General features: G+C 37.0%; 1 protein-coding gene across 2 annotated transcripts in view; it reads left to right on the top strand.

The window, feature by feature from the left end:
- Window positions 1-20432, top strand: part of COL3A1 (collagen type III alpha 1 chain) — a 126984-nt gene that overhangs the window by 24436 nt on the left and 82116 nt on the right. For both annotated transcript variants that reach the window (XM_089670019.1, XM_089670012.1), the window contains exons 3-6: window positions 3054-3113; window positions 6862-6987; window positions 10228-10308; window positions 19539-19592. In XM_089670019.1, the coding sequence (XP_089526145.1) occupies window positions 3054-3113; window positions 6862-6987; window positions 10228-10308; window positions 19539-19592 (321 nt within the window). The remainder of the gene's footprint in view (window positions 1-3053; window positions 3114-6861; window positions 6988-10227; window positions 10309-19538; window positions 19593-20432) is intronic.

The raw sequence follows: 20432 nt of genomic DNA, 5'->3' as shown, positions 1-20432 counted from the left end.
TTAAGTTACCTGCTTGTCTGCCCATGTACAGTGAGTTGCACATGCACAAATTTCGCAATGCCAAGACGACTGAACTCCTCAGCATGCCCTGGAATGATGTCATTTTGGCCTGGCAATGAAATTGGCCAACAATTGATAGCCAGACTCACGAAAATGTCAGTGAATATAGCTCTGCTTTAATTCTGCGTTTAGCTGCTGGATACTTGTTCCAGGTTGTTGAATCAAAAAGTGATGAAAACAGAGAAGGCCAGGAAATTAATTTTTTAGGAGGTCATCAATGGTGGCCTCCATCTTTTTTCATGCACACATTTTCTTTAAAGTAACCCTTCCAAGAAGCCATACAGGTAAACATAATGGTAACTTATTAATCTACTCCATCAGCTGTTTCAAATGCACTCTGGGTCTCCAGAATTCCGACACGCACTCTGCACAATGCTCCAGTCAACAGCTCTTATGCTACCTATGCAAAAGCTTCTGATTGGCCTAGTAAAGTGTCATTGTCATAGTTTAATTATCTCTTCAATATCTCTTTCTCCATCACTTGATTAAATAGTCAATTTCTGCAATACATAATCATATAAAGACTTACTAGTTGTAAAAATAGTGTACTGAGCTATGCATCAATTCCTCCGTATATTTCTCCAGTTTGTAGACCCAGCTGTAAATAACATTGGCAAATTTAGCACCCCAATAATGTGAGAACAGTTTGTACCTACCAACTGTTAAATGTATTGTTATCTAGGTCAGCTATCAATGTACATTGAAGTTTGTAGAGTATGAAACATAAGATTTTACAGGTACAAAGACCAACTCAAGTTGAGAAGAATATATGGCACATCTGCACATGTAAGGTTTATTTTAGTTCTTTTACATTTCATCTGTTCACCTAATTCTGGCTTTCTGCTTTTCAGTTATATATAAATATGTACCCAAGATTAATCATTTTTTTTAAGATCAGTAAAAAAAATTATGGTCAGAGTTACAGCTCACTTGTGAATGCTCTGCTTACCTAGGTTTCATATACTCCTAAAAGAACCTAAACCAATCAGTTTTAATTTTTCTGTCATATTTTTGACAGAATTTTCTATCTTTAATAGCTTTTAAAATGTTGCCTTTAATAGCCTATCTAAAACATTTTCAGCACACGTCTGAAATGTAAGTGCAAGATCTCAGTAAGAACATATTGAATGTGTTTCATAGGTGAATAGAAATTTTGCACGTGCATATTTTGAAAAAAAAAACATATTCATTGCAAGAAACCAAACCAAAGTTAATGAAAACATGCTTTCCTCAGTACGGTTTTCCTGTATTGTTCTCCCTTCCTCTCCCGCTGGGCCTTTAACTGGTTCTTTACTGAGGGAGGCCAGACTGACTTTCCAGTCACATGATCACTGAAATTGACTGTCACATGAACAGGAGTTCCCCCTACCAGCTCCCAATCATAACCAGGAGCTACTTGTGACAGCTCAGTCATTGTGCTGGGAGTGTGTCAGCACAAAAACCTCACCCGCCATGGACACACGTGTACAGCATGTGGGCATTAAAGCCTGCCTTTCTTGCTTTCTCACATATATGTTATGTGGTTGGCAAGAGGTAAACATAACTTGTAGGTTGACCCTTACACTTATCTCCTCCATCCTGAACCCTAAAATGTAATCTAATCTCTAACATAAGCCCTTAATACTAATACCATTATTTTATTATTGCCTAATATGAAGTACTTATAAAAATTCACCTGTTCATAGCCAGCACATAACCAGACTCAACTCACCAGTGCATTGCCAGAATACAATACTACTACTCATGTCTGGCCCCTAGGATCTAACTATTTTCCCTTCAGTTGCTGCCATTTGTGTTTGGCGTGGCATAGAGAAGGTGATCCAGGCTGTCAATTACACCTATCACACCAAAGACAGACACTTCTTCCAACCGGTAATGGAGATCAGCTTTAGAGTTAAAAATGAAATGGAGGGGGTAGCTGTTCACTTTTGAAAACAGTCTAAATTTGCATATCGTTAATTGTGCTGTTTACTCTGCTAAGACTGCAGGATTTGGCTAAAGGAGGAGTGCATTTGTACCAGCTAATGGAATAGACAATAAAGATATCTATGTTGCATGCTTGGAAAATGGAAAGGTTCCATTATCCCTTAATCCATCTCTTAACCTAACTCCTAACTTTAACAACTAAAAATTTAGACTTGCTTTCCACCTTGAATCATAACAGCACTGTGCCAAACACCAGGGGACTAATGAGTACCCAATAGCTTTTATTATTCTTTTTCATTAACTATTTAAGGATAAATCTGTAAAGCCAGAGATTCATTTATGCCAATTTATTAACAGGGTTGAGAATCTTTACACAGTAAGCCGTGTGAATATTCACTTTAAGTGTCCAATCACATGCAGATGAAAAAAGTAACCAGGGATTCATTTTTTACATGACTGGATAACTGAAATGAATATTCATATGATTTGTTGTGCAAAGATTCTCAATTCCTTGGAGAATTAGTCTCTATATAAGTGTGGGCAATTACAATAGGTGGACAAATACATGCCAATTAAATATGACAACAAAAAAAATAGTAATTAAGGGACAGCTCCAATATTTATAACAAAAAGAAGAGTGGAAGATCAAGGTAAGTGATTGGAAAATGTAAATGACAATACTCCTGAAATCCGACATCTATTTCCTGGACCTGCAGTCAACTTTTGCATCTCTGTTGGCGTCAGAAAATCTTCCATAGCCTTATACAGGGCCAACATTTGGAAAGATATAGAATGCTTTCCTGAATGGATCATGCTAGGACTTAATTTAAGAACATTTTACAAATGGCACTCACCACCCCTTACTTCTTACTGTCCCCCAGCCCACCAGTGCTATTTCCTTTTGCATGAAGCATGAGGAAAACATTATACTAATGTAAGCCTGGCTCCACACCTAGACGTATGCTATATTTCCACATATCTAGCTATATCACAAAAGCTTTGAATAGTTCAAAAGTGTAAACAATAACAGAAGATGTAATGCTTTTCTAAATTTTATTTATACACAGCCTACCCCAGCTGAAAGTGCAAATGGAAACATAGGACAAAAAGGATCCAAAGGTGACAATGTAAGTTATTTTTTCTAAAGGAACACTATATCTCTGCAAATAAGGGTACTGTCTATCTACAGCAAGCCTGTAATACAAAAACAGAGATAAAATTAGGTAATTGTTTCTTCATTGATAATGTATATATGACCTCATTTAAATTATGTAAACTATTTAAATTATCAACATCTGCTCTACAGAGAAAAAAGCATAACAAAAAAGCACCATTTTTCTATTTGATAAGTGTTAGTTTTTAAAAAATGTGTTCTATCATTTGCCTATTTAAAATTACATTTGTGTGTCATTCACACTCTGGGAGAAATTTACTAAAACTGGTGTATTCAGCATCTGGCGTAGCTATGCATGGTAGCCAATCAACTTCTAACTTCAGCTTGTTCAATTAACCTCCTCCTGCCCGGCCTATGGCCGAAGGGCGGCTGGCAAAAACCCTCACCTTTCCAGGTGGACACCATATGGAGTCCTTTCAGGCATGCGCACTTTGAGCACCTGCAGAGCCGCGCAGCGGTGCGATCTGTCACCGGCCGTGTACTTCGGACACGGCCGATGACAGATCTGAGTACCAGCCCCATTGCCGGTACCATGTGACCTGCTGTGACCAATCACAGCAGGTCACATGACAGTTGTATACAATGGATGGCTTCATTCATGCATCCATTGTATACTAGTGTGTCTAGCTGTGAATGGTCCCAGTGATCACATGCACAAGCTGGGCCAATCACAGCCCAGCTGTGTCATGTGATTAGCCGTGGCCAAATCACAGCTAAGCACAAAAAAAAACCCCTGAATGAATCGATGTCATTCAGGTAAATGCTTGCTTATAGCAAAGTAATTCTTTGCTATAAGCAAATTGTGTAAAAAAAAAAAAAATACTGATCACTTCCCCAAAGTAGTACAATGTTACTATGGTAACATTGTACTACTTTGGTCATAGTGAAATATGAAGAAAAAATCTTAAAAAAAAGAAAAAATGTAACAAAAAATTAAAAATAATAAAAAAAAATTTAAAAAATTTAAAAAAAATTCATTTTTTTTTCATACTGTCACCAGTCAGTGTCCCTGATCACCGCCATGCCAGTTATATGATGATTCTGTACTGCACTGGTGACAGTATGTATTTTTTTTTATTTTTTCATTTTCCAAAAAATTATGACAAAAAAAATACAACTTCAAAAAACTCGCCATGCCTTTTATGAAGTATGTCAGACTGTCTACTCTGCAAAAAGATGTCATTTGGGGGATATCTGTACTGTTCTGACATTCTTGGACCTCAAGAAATTAGATTGGCTGTCAGTACTTCAGGATTGATCAATATTCAGATCTATACCATAGTTTGTGAACTCTATAAATTTCCTACAAACTAAAAAATACATCCTAATTTGGGTTATTTTCACCAAAGATATGTAGCAGAATACATCTTGGCCTAAATTTATGAAGAACAATTATTTATTTGCAAACTTTTATAACAGAAACAAAGAAAAATGTGGGGTTTTTTTTCAAATTTTCGGTTAATTTAGCAAAAAATAACACCAGTGGTGATTAAATACCACCAAAAGAAAGCTCTAGTTGTGTGAAGAAAATGCTAAAAATTTTAGTTTGGGTACAATGTTGTATGACTACGCAATTGTCATACAAAGTGTGAGAGCACTAAAATCTGAAAAATGGCCTGGGCAGGAAGGGGGTAAAAGTGCCCTGTATGGAAGAGGTTAAGCTTTGACAATAAAACCTGGACGCTGGTTGGTTTCTCTGCAGAATTGCACCAGATTTTGCATTCTCCAGTTTCAGTAAATAATCCACTGTGTGAATGCATACAGAATCACTTTATTTTGTGCATCTTCAGGTGCTACACTAGTTTGAATGTGGGCTAATAGCTGTTGTATTTACACAGCAATTCCTAATTTTGTGACAGTGGGGAAATATATTCTGTATTTCAAATAAATATTTGAATCATAGCAAAGCATTTCCAGAGTATGATGATTTACTGTAGCTAAAGAAACAACAGAGGAAATTAAGCTTTACCGCTAACTTTGACTATTACCTGATACTGAGCCCTCTGATAAAGGATGAGCCACTACTTTGATGGGCCTCTGGCAGCTAAAATACCTATTTATGTAAAAGGAAGACTAGATCTCCACCTGCTGGTTAGATTAAAGTGCATAGTATTATAGTATTAATAATCAATATATCCTATTTACCTGACTAAAATTAACAAATAAAAACAAATATATATATATATAATGTTTATTTTCTTAGTCCTGGCTGTAATAAGGAATTATGTACAAAACCCACTATACATCTCCAGTAACTACATTGGTTTAAACATTTATGAGTTTAAGGAGTCCAGGACTAACCCTCTAGTAGTTTTTTAGTAAACATACCTGAATTCATGACAAAGGAGGCATTTGTATCAGCAATATGAGGTAATATTATGAATATAGGGACAAAATAAAAAAGCACAAACACATGTTCCCATGTCTAGCCCTTTAAAGACTCTGCATATCCCGAAGAAATACTTGTAGATCTACCCAAAAATGAACTCCGCTACACATGTCCTGCTGTGGGTTGACAGCACTCTAGACTTAAATCACCAAAAATGGTGTCAGTCAGGCCCAGCTGTCTTTTTGTTAAACTTCAGAATGTATCTTCCTCTTCTCATCCTCACAACATAAAGGGAGATGTGTTTTAGATCAAGTAAAGAACTGGGAGGGCTGGTTTTGATTCTTTGAGAAAACACAGGTAAAGTGAGCATGGCACAGAACAGCTATGGGTTTCTGACATGATTTGTTTTTGTTTTTTTTGTTTTTCACTTTTTGAACCAATATAACACAATGCCTAAAATTGTATATTGAACAGACCAAAGGGGACCATATCTACAAAGACATATTAAATAGCAGTGTCTAGCCTGTTTATTCCAGAACCTTCTGTCCAGACACAAGTCCATGCTAGAGAGCACAGTCTTGTCAAGTTAGATTATTTACACGTTGTTCGGCCATGTTTGGACAAGAAACAAAGGAAATGATCAGTGCATTTGAGGTAAACCCTAGCAGAAAGATATTGTCTTGAGAGGCTTGTGTGCTTAGAGACCCCAGAGGTAGAAATCCAGTCCACTAAATATGTTTTATACTCATTTTATTATTTAAACTAGAGAATCATTAACTTCACTAGTCAACTGTAAGGATTAGTAAAATTGAGTGTTTCATATCGCTAAAATTTCTGCAGAAGCCAGATGATTTTGTTGAAAATTCACCATTTTGGTGAAACGTATTTGAAGAAGACAATATTACGATGAATTTGGTGGTTTCTAGGCTACAACAGGCTTTAATTTTCTCATGTGGGTTACAGAATGTCTTTACAACTATCCTGGATCTGTTCTTGTTTCAAAACAGGCAGTAAAAATAGACAGTACACAAATAAGCATCAAATACATATACAAAAATTAAAGAAACACACATACAAACAACACTGACTGAAATAAACTAAACTACCGTGATTTATCCTAAATTTAAAAAAATAGTTTTTTGGAAAGCAATTAGGGGCTTCTTCTTCAGCAAGATCATGCCAGTGGCAAAACCATTCGTTCAATTCAAATGGAACGAAAACAAAATTCACTTTAGCCAAACCAGCAAATAGATGTTTAAGCAGATGCACAAACAAACATGCTTCTTAAAAACGTATAAATATTAGTGAAGAATCGCAGATGCAATTGTGGAAGCTTTGCTGTATAAAACACATTATTTCTATTTCTTATCAGGGCACTCCTGGCATTCCTGGCAGAAATGGTGAGAATGGCGGTCCTGGTCAACCAGGTCCTCCAGGTCCTCCTGGCCCTCCTGGAATTTGCGAAGGCTGTGGTTCCCTAAATATTGGAGGAGAGCCGGTATGTAACCTCTGTTTTCATTTTCACATTTCATGAGCAGGATCTATAAAAAATACTGTGTGCATTAATATTTTCATACACGTTATTATATTAATTTCAGCAGAAGAAACAAATCTGAATGGGCTTAGACGATTTCTGCTATTAAGTGAGCATCTGATAGTAAATCTAAAGTACCATTATAGCTTCTAATTTATATACATTTGGACACATTACTCATGACCCTCTCTTCCTGTATTTCTAGAATACCATACAACATACAGCGGTTGATTTACAAAAGGCATCTAGACCATGCATTTTGCAAGTGCCGTTGCACTCATTTTCCCCAGAACATGGTGAACGTGGTGAAGCTTCACTTTGTAAAGAATACTCAATCAGGTGTAATAAAAATAAAAAAAAGCATGATTGGATGATAGAAATCGGCAAAGCTCCACCACATGCACTAAGCTCTAGGGAAAACTAATCGAACTGCACTTGTAAAGTGCACAGTGTATTTGTCTTTAGTAAATCAATTCCACTATATAACTGCTTTGTGAAAAAGCAACATGCCTCTCTAAAAGATCTCTATACAAAAGGTTTTAACTTTGAAAAGAGTAAGAGATTATTAAAATCCCTACATAATTTTTTTTGCCATCGATATGTCATTGAGGAGAATTACCTTTAGACAAAATAGGACATAGGAGAAAATATCAATCTGCTTATTTATTTATTTATTACAGGTACTTATATAGCACTGTCAATGTAAGCAGCCCTTTACATATATATTGTACATTCACATCAGTCCCTAACCCTCCAGGGGCATACAATCTAAGTTTGGACAGTTTTCATGAAAACAAGTGTCTCAATTGGAAGATTTCCTTTCTACAATTCTGTTCTGCAATGCTTAACATTTTTGATTTTCTCTTACTTTCAGTCCCAGTGATAGTGATCACAGAAAAAAATTAAGAAAGTCACTCTCCCTAATGGGAACACAGACAGCAATAAAACTTGACAGGAGTTTTGACCTTTTCCCTCTGTCTATTCACCCAAAACTAAAACAAAAGTTTTGACTTTAAATACACTTCACTAAAAATTTCAGAAGCAGGCTGTTTGGTTTTAGAATATTCTATAAGTGATTTTGTTTCTGGGGAGATAGCATCTCATGGAATTCTTTATTCCTGACATACTGTCTGAATTTCACATTATCTGGGGAGCCCATCACATTCTGATGGTGAGTAGAATAGCATGTTGTCTCACTGAATCACAGTTCAGATAATGTATTTTTCCCTTTTTTTATACTTCAAAGCAAAAAAGAAGCCAATACTGAAATACCTGAATTGGATAAATCTTCTAGTTTAAGATTACAAAAGCTGTCCATACATAGCCATACTTTTTAGGTGTTACATTTTGCTTGAGGATAACATGCATCAATCAGGATAGATTGGGAGGAGGGACATAATGACATATGAGTCAGCCATACATGGATTGAAATCAGACAGATAGTTCACCAGGGACCTGCCTAATTTTGATCAATGTATGGTCACCCTGTTTGTACACAACCAGACTGTTGAGTTTTTTCCTGAACAATTAGTGTTACAGGCTATAATCAGCAGCACTAATCATCGTGGTCCTCCGGCAGGGAGGGCTCCCTATAGAACACAATCACGCTGGAGGATGGGATTCCCCCATTAACACAGTCAGGCCTTACTTATATCAGGACTTGTTTGAAGCCATTACTGTGTTTCCAGTGCAGAGCTGCAATAATAATGGGCGGGGTAGCTTTCTTAGCACCCCTTGTTCCTATCCATAAGAGAGAAACCGGTTGCAAACAATAGGCAATACGTTACGAGGCTTGAAGTGATTCAGTGGGGCACTGCATTTTGGAAGTCAAACATGTTCAAAATGGGACTAACCTTTGGGCACTGCTGAACTCCCCATAGTATAGCATTTTCAGACTGTATCCTAGGAAGAAAACGATCCAGTAAAGCAAAATTCAGCAGCCTGCATAACTGACTTATACATATTCTATAAAGAACTCTTTCTATTTAGATTTATAGATGTAATTTCCAAGTCAAACCAGCAGTCTTTTTGCATCTGTGTGAGTTTGTTAATTTTTGAATGGTCTCTTGTGTTAAACTGCTACTTGGAATATGAATCTGTATAGATTTTGTATATTTTCTGTTGGTAACTGACAATAAACATAGTTACCCAATGTAAAATAAACCAGACTTTATAGCTTTCTGTTTGGCTTATTCAATTAAAAAATGGGAGAAAAACATTAAAGTCACTCTGCCACTTCAACCAAACACTTAAACCTAGAGGTTCCTCAACATGCATGCAAACGCTTTTAGCCTCCTGCTGCACCCAAATAGCAGGACATTATAATAGGACAAAGCCCTGGCCCTTACAGGTAGTGTCAAAATCTTCAATGTACTCACACCCCTATACCTCCTTATTTGCTTATCACTGAGATAGGCTACCTCAATGGCCATTAGGAATATGTGGTGGGCAGGAGGGAGAAAGCAAGCTTCAATACTTCTAGAAAGTGCCAGATGTTTCTCCAAGGAAAATGACCTGGCATTTGGTTGTAGCTGGGTGGTATCAAAGCTGCTGCATTACCGTGATGCTACCCCTAGGTTCTTGCAATTTCCACTTTATACTTGCTAACAGATTTTTTTTTTTTTTGCTGAAAGGGTAGTTTGAAATTCATATCGCAGTGCCCATAGCAGACAATCATCCATCTTCTACTCTTCTGACATCATCAAAGTGGTTATTGATTGGTTGCTATGTCATTGCAGACTTTTGCTCCTAAGTTATTTCTTACCGTATTAATTAAGATTAGGGAAAAATCCATGGCAAAGTGAAATTTTACTTGCAAAGTAAACAGCCTATTTGCTATAAGTAAGTCAACCTCAAACATGCAGAAATCTGTGGTTGATTGCATATGTAGTACATTAAAAAGGCAATAGACACTGACCATATTGTCTATAGCTTTTTATATTTTATATACTGTAGACATAAAGTATTATGGTAAATACCACCCAGTTTGAAATGTTCAAAATTAAAAAGGGCATTTCCGTGGGACAACTTGTTAGCAGCTTTAAAAACCCAGTAAAGTTTAAGTTATATACTGCAAATATTGGTATTCACATTTTTTTTGTAATACTAAAACACATCACTTTCCAAAACTTAGACAGATACCTGTAAAGGAAATATGTCTGTATTTTAATCAATAACTTTTTTACAATACTGTCTTTTTTACAGAACTACAGTCCTCAATATGACTCCAAATCTGGATATGATTTCAAATCTGGCGCAGGTCACATGGGGGGTCAAGTAATGCCTGTAAGACTCTAATCTTTATTCCATCCCACTTAACTTTTCTTTTTTCAGAGATGTGATAGTGAGGACTGTAACAGATTTTTGATCTGGAAATAAATACTTAAACCATACTCCACGGGACAAATTTAGTCAAGGGGTAATTGAATGATGCAGTGAACCTGTATGCCCTTCAAATACCCAATCACGTTCAGGGTGATTGTCTAAAATTCCCCTGAGGTTGTTTGGGTGTTTGAAATGAACACAGGCCCATTGTGCCAACATCAAATTTTTTCATTTTGCTATTAAGTCCAAATGTGTGCAACTTGCAGAAAATGATTTTGTATAAGCATATTTTAATACATTGTAATATGTTGTTCGGTATGAAGAATGGATACAGTAATGACTTCAAGAAGTATGTTCAACAAATGTCATTGTTGATTGACACACTTCTGTCCAAAAGATTGTCCAAAGAAATTATATTCAAATTGACTAGAAATTGTCCTGTATGTTTCCTTACCCGATAGATTCACCATTTCATATTCAGGTGTTTCATGCGAGAAGGTATTCTTTTCATCGTACCGAAAGGCTAATAGAGCCATAGGACCATCAAAATACTTACAGCCAGATAAGGGTGAACTCCAGGCAAGCAGTCAAACAGAGCTGAAATACAAATATGTGAACTTTTTCACCTACCAATGGATTTGTAGTTCTTTTCAGCCAGTCCTGTGAGCTAGACAATCCTGTCAGGCAGAACAAGTTGGTCCTCTACCTCTTTGCAGACAACACTGATGGGCAATCTACCTCCCTGTAACCATGTTTACTGTCCAGACTGACATCACTGTTGGAAGCAATAGAGATCCAAATCTTCCTGGAGTTCAGCTTTAAGGGAAAATTAAACAACAAGAATTTTACACCTTAACCTGTCTGGGTGTAGCAAAAGTGCTTTGTTGGCTTAGTACATTGACTCCAAACAATATAAATGATGTGACAAATCACATGTATAAATGATTGATTAACTGTTTACTTCACTCATTGCTAATACATTGACAAGGTTTGTTACATTGCTTAACCACAGTGACTAATTTTAACATACTGTATACTTTTGTATCAAAACATAATTTCATCATCAATCAAAGCATGGAAGAATAACAAGAGTTTACATGTCGACTAACATATAATAAACATTTTCTCTAATCCAATTATCAGATGGAAGTAACACACATTTCAGGAGTGTAAATATGTCAGCACTTGCAATTCTGTCCAAGATAGTTTGCCAAACATAGTGATTTATTAAAGGTTTTTAGGGCCAGTGAACATGCACTCACTGTATTTCTATACAAGGTTACACAAGAAACAATTCACTGAGATGGATGAGTTATTTCAACTCATTTAGTTTATTATGGCATACTATAACGCTCTCCTAAATATTGGCAATTGACAAATTATATATATATATATATATACTCACTGGCCACTTTAATAGGTACACCTTGCTAGTACCGGGTTGGACCCCTTTTTGCCTTCACAACTGCCTTAATTCTTCGAGGCATAGGCTTAACAAGGTGATGGAAATATTCCTCAGAGATTTTGGTCTATATTGACATGAGTTACTGTTGCCTTATTATCATCTCGAACCAGTCTGCCCATTCTCCTCTTACCTCTGATATCAGCAAAGCATTTTTATCCACACAACTGCCTTTCACTGTACATTTTCTTTTTTTCGGACCATTCTCTGTAAACCCTAGAGATGGTTGTGCATGAAAATCCCAGTAGATCAGCAATTTTTGAAATTCTCAGACAATCCCGTCTGGCACCAACAACCATGCCACATTCAAAGTCACTTATATCCCCTTTCTTCCCCATTCTGATGGTGGGTTTGAACTTCAGCAAGTCGTCTTCACCACATGCAGATGCTTAAATGCATTGAATTGCTGCCATGTGATTGATTGATCAGCAATTTTTGTTACCAAGCAATTGAACAGGTGTACCTAATAAAGTGGCCGGTGCGTATACATTTTTTATAAGGGAAATAGTTTTTTTTGCAAAGTTTTTAACTTTTGGAAAAAAAATTTTTTATAATTTCTTCAGAATGGTTATTTGATCACCACTTCAAATGGCTCCTGTTCCTGTTCTCCTCGACTGACACCACACAGTTAGGAGTGATAACCTTTTTGAATTGACATGTATGTTCAAAATAAAGTTGCCAGTAAGTCTTCCTGGCTTTGCCCAACACACATACAGAGAACTCATTCCAGCAAATGAAGTTATCACACCATCTGCTCCCATGGATTATTCACTGTATTCATTAACATGCTAGTCACATCCCACAAGACTTCTCCATCTAAAGCTTTTCACTTTAATTAGAGCTTAAAAGAGAAGTGTGGGCAAAAGAAACAAGCAAGTGCAAGTGGGATTTAATATGTTGGCTTATTCTGGGTCACAGGAGTGCGGGTCTTTGCTTTGGCCATACTTCTCCTTTAATTGTTCACACCCTGAAGTGTTATACTTCCTTTGAGCATTTCCTGCAACAAGCAACCATAATGCCAGTGTTATTATCATTTTTTTTATAGCATTGACAATTTACGCAGTGCTTTTCATATAGCACATTTATATCAGTCTCTGTCCTCAGGGATACAAAAGGTATAACAGGCACATGGTGTGGCAGTCCATGTATGTTTGATGAGTTCCAAATGGGCAGGGGTAAGGGTATTCCAGTAGGCACTAAGGGCAAGCTGCGTAGGAGTGAAGCATAACTCTGCAGAAGGGAAACAAAGTAACATAGCACTGCTAAGTGTGTACTGTGAAGGTATTTAATAGAAAGATAAGTAGTAACTCACATGTTACTACTTATGCTGCCTGATGAAAGAGCGCGCCTGGACTCATCTCGTCCTGCACATGCTCAGAAACGTGTAGCGTTTTGATGACGTCAGACGCCACATGTGCTGATCCCGGACATCTTGGAGACTCTGCCAGGCTCCGCCATCCGTGCTGCATATGCACAGCACCATCTGCTGGCAGACACCTTGGAGATACCACCAGGCTTACCATCCATGTTGTACATGTACCTGCTGGCGGACTCAATCGATCTCCTCTCTGGATCAGTCACACAACAACATCTGGCTACAGATGTCTCACCCTCTTACCCATGAGCCTGTTTTTAAATTCTAACATGTGAGTTACTACTTATCGTTCTATTAAATACCTTCACAGTACACACTTAGAGGTGCTATGTTTCTGTCCTCAGGGACCTGTCATCTAAAATCCCTAAATGCAAATGAAAAAACAAAAAGAGGGCGGCCTAGTGCATTATCGTTTAAAATATTTATTGAAAGAATAAAAAAGTAGGTATCATACTCACAATGGACACATAAAACATAGGCACATCATAATGAACAAATAGTGTTCAATCCATATAGCATCTGAATCCACAACAATGGAACCCTGAATGACCAACTGGCTGATGCATTTTGAGGACTCAGCCTCTTTATCAGAGCCAGTTGGTCATCCAGGGTTCCATAGTTGTGGACTCAGATGCTATATGGATTGAACACCATTTGTTCATTGTGATGTGCCTATGTTTTATATGTCCATTGTGAGTATGATACCTACTTTTTTATTCTTTTAATAAATATTTTAAATGATAACGCACTAGTTCGGTGCACTAGTTCGGTGCGCCCTCTTTTCGTTTTTTCATTTGCATTTAGTGACTTTGGACTACCCCGGTCCGTTCAGGGCAGCAAGCAGTGCATATTCCAGAACATTTACATTGTCATCCTAGCCTCTGCTGAGTTCATCCCTAGCGCAGAATTTGCTGTGTTTGATCTAAAACCCCTACCCTGCATACATATATGCACACACATACTAGGGCCAATTTAGAAAGGAACCAGTTAACTTACCAGCTTGTCTTAAAGAGTGTGGGAGGAAACATGCAAGAAATGGTAAAACATGTACACTCCATTCAGGTCCTGGTTGGGCCAAGGAGCCATTTTAACAAGCAATGCAATTACTATGTAGACCTATTATTGTTTCAAGTTATACTGTCATGGGTTAAATGATGGAAAAAAGAAGTAAGCAGTGTTTCCATTAAGTACACATGTAACAAAAAGTAGAAGCCCTTGCAAGAAAAGTAAATCTCTACATAGGTACAGATATTCGTTATTTCAATTCATTCTAATTTATTTACAGGCAGGTTACGTAAATGTTTAACTTCTCTATTAACTCTTCTTTATTAGATATACGTATGTGTTGCATGAAAGTTTTTAACAAGTACTTTTTATTTTGCCTAACTATGACATTCATTCCTACTAAATCAAACTCATCTAATCCACAGTCTGGAGGAGGTGTTTTTCCTAACATGTCATATAACATAATATGTCTCATTATGTGGTACTGATCTACATTCCATTACAGCATTTATTTTTTGTCTGCAATCTACGTTAGCTGGACCTGACAGAAGAATTTGGTGACACTTCTTAGATTCTTCATACTCCTGCCGATTACCTTTACCATTATGGATCTGCATATATTTTAGTTATTAAAGAAATACTGCCTCTGTTTTACATGCTTTTCATAAATATTGCTTGACATTGTACAGTAGGCGTAATATAAACTTTAAACACACGTATAGACTAATATATGTATCGCAAAAAAAGTTGGAGCACTGGGTTAATCAAGTAGGATGTGACCATTTTTCCCAAATCAATTAAGATATATGAAAGAACCACTTCCTGACCGCCCTAAAGCAGAATTATTGCTATAGGGTGGCAGGGCTGCGCAAAATCACGCATATATATGTGATTTTGTATTTCCGGGTAGAGGGCATGCACACACCTTACCTGTGCCGACAGTGGCAGCTACAACTGTCGATCATCGGGCCCAGCGATCGCCGAGGAACACTGACGGGGGAGAGGTCTGTATGTAAACAATACAGATCTCTCCCCTGTCAGCTCCAGCACTGCTGTGCATAGCAGTAAAAACAGTAGTCCTCGCTTCAGCTGGACATATACTAAAATTGGAACGATAAAGAGAAAAAAACAGTAAAACACAGCACACAGTAAAACACACACAGCACTCAGTTAACCTTTTGATTACTTCACATGTTAACCCCTTCCTGCCCAGTGTCCTTAGTACAGTGTCAGTGCTTTTTATTAGCACTGATCACTGTATTAGTGTCACTGCGGTTGGCAGTGACAGTCAGTTCCCCCCCAGTGTCAGAATGTCCGCCACAGTCCCGCAGTCCCACTATAAGTCCTTGATCGCCGTCATTACTATTATAAAAAAAAAACAATATATACTGTATACCGCCATTTGTAGGTGCTATAACTTTCGCGTAAACCAATTAATTTACACATATTGAGTTTTTTTTAGCAAAGACATGTAGCAGAATACATTTTACCCTAAATTTCTGATGAAATTAGATTTTTTAAATTTTTTTACTGGATATGTTTCATAGCAAAAAGTCAAAAATATTGTTTTTTTTTTAAATTGTCAGTATTTTTTTATTTATAGCACAAAAAATTAAAAACGCAGATGCGAACAAATGCCATCAAAAGAAAGCTCCATTTATGGGAAAAAAAGGACATAAATTTCATTTGGGTGCAGTGTTGCATGCCTGTGCAATTGTCAGTTAAAATAATGCAACGCTGTATCGCAAAAAATGCCCTTGTCAGGAAGGGGGGTAAATCCTCAGCAGGGCAAGTGGTTAAACAGACAGCTTACCCAAAACTAATATTTTAATTATAGGTGAAGCCTAGCATAGTGATTTGTTCTATTCCCACCAAACTCATGCTTTTGCTTCTCACCATCTATCATCAGGTGTTTCCACGCACATTAATGTATATACTGTAAATACAATACAAATTCATCAGAGAGAGTGTCACCTTCTTTCAATGGCCACAACCTGTTTGTAGGCTAAAAACACAAGTGCGCAGCTTGTCATTAGAGTCTTTGGAGGTGACTTATTAAAGGAAAATAGTCTGTTCACTTTGCAAGAAATGTTCCCTTGGCATACCGAATGAGATGAAGCTTTTTTAAAAATTTTCTTTGCATTGATTGGGCATTCAATTCAAAGTGAATTTTCACCACATTTAACAAGCTAGGGAAAATTCAGTTGCAAAGTGAACAGCCTATTTATCTAATGGGGCTGCGGGGGTTCCTCCTTCCTTCTCAATGTACTGTGAGAGTGCTAATCAGTGCGCCTAAAGAACAATGCCACTTCCTACAGCTCCAGAACTGACAGCCCATACAGAGTTGTAGGCAGTGTTTGCAGAGGTCTGACATTGCACCCGCAATCCACTGATAGCAGGTCAATACTCTGCAGGATCCAGTGAAAAAATAAATAAATAAATGCACATTTTTTTCTGCAAAAAAAGGCTGTAGTTATTATTTTTTTCAAAGGTGAACTTAGCTTTTAAGACATAATGATCTCCTCCATATGATTTAACACACAATGATCTCCCAAAAGCTGAAATAAGGACTTATAATTTCAAACAGTATAAATGCATTTTATTTTATTTTAAATGGCATACTTCATATACGGTAGTAAATATGGGCAGGCGTACAATCGATTTGTTTGCTTACCATAAAAAACATTCCTACATTAGGAAATGCTGATCTATGTACTATAAAAAGACATGGAGAAGTATAACTTGCATTTCAGCACAATAATTTATTGCTTAGAATTTGTGCTTCAAAGGAGCTAATTTATCTGCAGACAGTAAATGGATTAAGCTAAGAACTGGCAAAGAATTTTCATAAGACCGTTGGACTAAAAAAAAGTGTGTCCTTCTGGTGAGCTTTCACAGTGCTAATTTACCAATGACATCTGTTTATAAATGACGTTTGTACAAAGCTTTTCATTAAAGTACAAATAACATGCAAAAAGCATTAATATTTACATTCCTCATCAAATATGGACACGGTTGAGTTTATTTCCAAACACATTTTATCATTGATTCGATTGAATGGACAGAAGATAATTAATTCCACTGAAAACATTTGAAATATTCAAACTATGATCTTTAGATATAGTCTTTTGAAATTTGTGGTACACATGCATATTCCCAGCCCTAATATCTTTGCTACTGGCTATACCTAAAGGCTTGGCTATACCCAATTTTGGAATACAGGCATTGCACAATGAAATATATACCACTCAGGATTCTTTCCAAGTACAAAAAAAAAAGTTTTTAATGCTTACTTTTTACTGGCTCAAAAGAGTGATGAAGTCTACCTTGCGTGTATCTGTAATTTTATAGGACCCAAGGGACAACATACTCTGATTATTAACTAAACTTGACCAAACTTTTGTGTAGTCCACAAGGGCATGGGTCTTAGATAGCAGGACAGTCGTGGGTGGCATCAGCTGGTATGCCCATTGTTCAAGCAGTGGTTCTGCCAATGTGTTTTCCTAATAAGCCAATTATAAGCTTGCCATTATTACTCCAAGTCAAACATGAATTCCAGACCTAACATTAACAACTAAAAAACTTTAAAGGGTAAGTTGCAGCATGCACATCCCAGATGGCATCAGTATCAGATCCTCTACTTCTATCAAAGGGAGGTGCTGCTGTGATCTAGTTATCTGTGGGGAAGCTACAGGGAGAATACAGTCCTAATCAGTACATCAAGACTAAAAATGACCCGCATTCCTTATATACACATGCAAATCAATGCTACCAATAGCATTACGTACCCCAGGGAACTTAGACCAGGCTCTCACTCAGACTTAAATAATTTACATATTTATTCATTTTCAACATTTTTTATTGTATGCTTATGTCTATATCTTATTTACTGAATAAAGCATGATTACTGAAAGGTAATTTTTGGATGACTTTCATATACAATTCATTTCAGATACTTGTATAGCTGTCAATTTATGCAGTGCTTTACATATATTGTACATTCACATCAATCCCCAACCCTCAAGGGGTGTACAATCTAAGGTCCCTAACTCACATTCATATATACACATGTTAGGGCCAGTTTAGACTGAATCCAATTAACCTACCAGCACGTCTTTGAAGTGTGGAAAGAAACTGGAGTACCCAGAAAAAACCCACGCAGGAACAGGGAGAACATGCAAACTCCAGGCAGGTGGTGCCGTGGTTGGGATTCGAACCAATGACCCTAGTACTGCCAAGCAGAAGTGCAAAACATTTAGCCACTGTGCTGCCTATAGCCACTGTGCTGCCCATGCAGTCTGCTTCTTCTGTACTTTGCAGTACAGAACAGGGGCGGACTGACCATTTGGAAACTTGGGCAGTGCCCGAGGGCCCGGGGTCAGTAGGGGGCCCCATGTGATGCCCCTGGTACCTTTTTCATAGGCTTTTTTGAGTTTGGGCAAGGACACAGGGGCCCCATGATCCCCTATTTCCCGGGGGCCCCATGAGTTGTCAATTCCCCCTTGGTACAGAAAAGCTCAAGCACAATACTTTTTCATGTAGCCATTCCATAAAAAGATGATATTCTTGATTATGCTCACATAAGGAGTGCTTACGCTGCAACCACCCACAGAAGAACCTTCCATATTGAAACTGTATGTTAATGAACAACACATGAATAGTTCCACCTGATTCCACTATTTCATCAAGTTTACTCATGGGTCTGACTAAGCTGACATGCGAAAACAGTCTTCGTAGAAGTCAATCCTTTTTACACTTGACACTGATACGCATTTAAAGAACATCTGAGCAATAACATGCCTGTAGATATGTTTTTTTCTTATTGTAATTGTTGCAGAGTATTGCACATCAACATATAGCTTAGCAGCTAAGATCTAGTACAAGACCTAACCACGCCATCCCTTCTAGGTTACAGTCTATAGAGTGATTGGCTTTACATCTGAAGCTTGATTCGTAGTTAAGTCACTAATCCGTTCACTTGTAGTCAGATCTCATTGATATTGTCTAAAATCTCCCTTATAGTACATACTATTTATACATAGTATATATTAAAACCACATATTCCAACCCAGAGAGACAACACTATTAGGCTTGTATGAATCCCACTTTTTTTTATATTAATATAATATGTAGCCATAAAATATACTTAAACTACAAACTATTTTATTGGTTTAAGATTATTTAGCCTTATCTGCCAAACATCAAACTAAGACAAATAAAAAAAAACAATACAAACAGTTCCTATTGTGCATTGTCAAGCAATGTAGAATCTCAGTTATAGAGCTGTATTTCAAGTCTAATGGTAATAAACTACAAATTAATGGAATATACTTCTCTTTTACTGCATAGGGTCATCCTGGACCTCCTGGCCCACCTGGACCATCTGGCCCTTCTGGACAGCCTGTAAGTATAATGACTGCTTTATCATTAGAATGTAATCTTTACCTTTGTTTACCATTTTTATAGTGTTGACATCCAGTTTAATGAGTTTAATAATGAATGCACATCTTCTTAACATGTAACCAAAGAAAATATTTTACCATTTTTAATTGCATTCTGGGTTCGTTTTGGAGATATTTCTCATCTGTTCTTTGCTGTTTGAGTTTCAGACAAAGCAAAAGGTGAGGGGAAGTATCCCCTGTTGGTACATAGACAGCAAAAAAGACACTTTTATTTTAGAGTGTAAAAGACTTAGGCTACGTGTATATGTGCTGCTAAATTGTTGTGCCTCTGAAACATGAATTATACTTAGAATGCCTTTCAAAGGCATTTGACAGGTAGTGAGGAGGTAATATGATGCCTCCTTGGGGCCTGTTATTACCTCTTAAATGCTGCACATGTGCGGGGCAGTTGTAAATTGTCATTATTATTATACAGGATTTATATAGCCTCAACAGTTGGTGCATCGCTTTACAATTTACAGTACAGTTACAATACAATAAAAAACAGGAGGATTAAGAGGGCCCTGCTCATAAGAGTTTACAATCTAATAGATTATTTGCTTAATTAGTCAGGTTTGGCAGTGGTCATGCCCACCAAATGTGACAAGGGAAAAAGGATGATACATTGTTTTAAAGATTTTTAAGATTTTAAGATTTTTTTAAGAAAAAAAAGAAAAACAACAACAAAATTCAATATAGACTTTTCTTCTAAAAGGAGCTATTACATAATGAATTACAAAGAGTATATGTCTTCTAAATACAAAAAAAGGAAAAACACACATACACAGCCCTAAATATCAGG

The sequence above is a fragment of the Staurois parvus genome, unplaced genomic scaffold (assembly GCF_062004578.1).
Source record: "Staurois parvus isolate SC_StPar_1 unplaced genomic scaffold, SC_StPar_1.0 ptg000011l, whole genome shotgun sequence".
Classification (NCBI taxonomy): Eukaryota; Metazoa; Chordata; class Amphibia; order Anura; family Ranidae; genus Staurois; species Staurois parvus.
The sequence above is the reverse complement of the archived record's forward strand: the minus strand, read 5'-3'. Positions and strand labels throughout refer to the sequence as shown.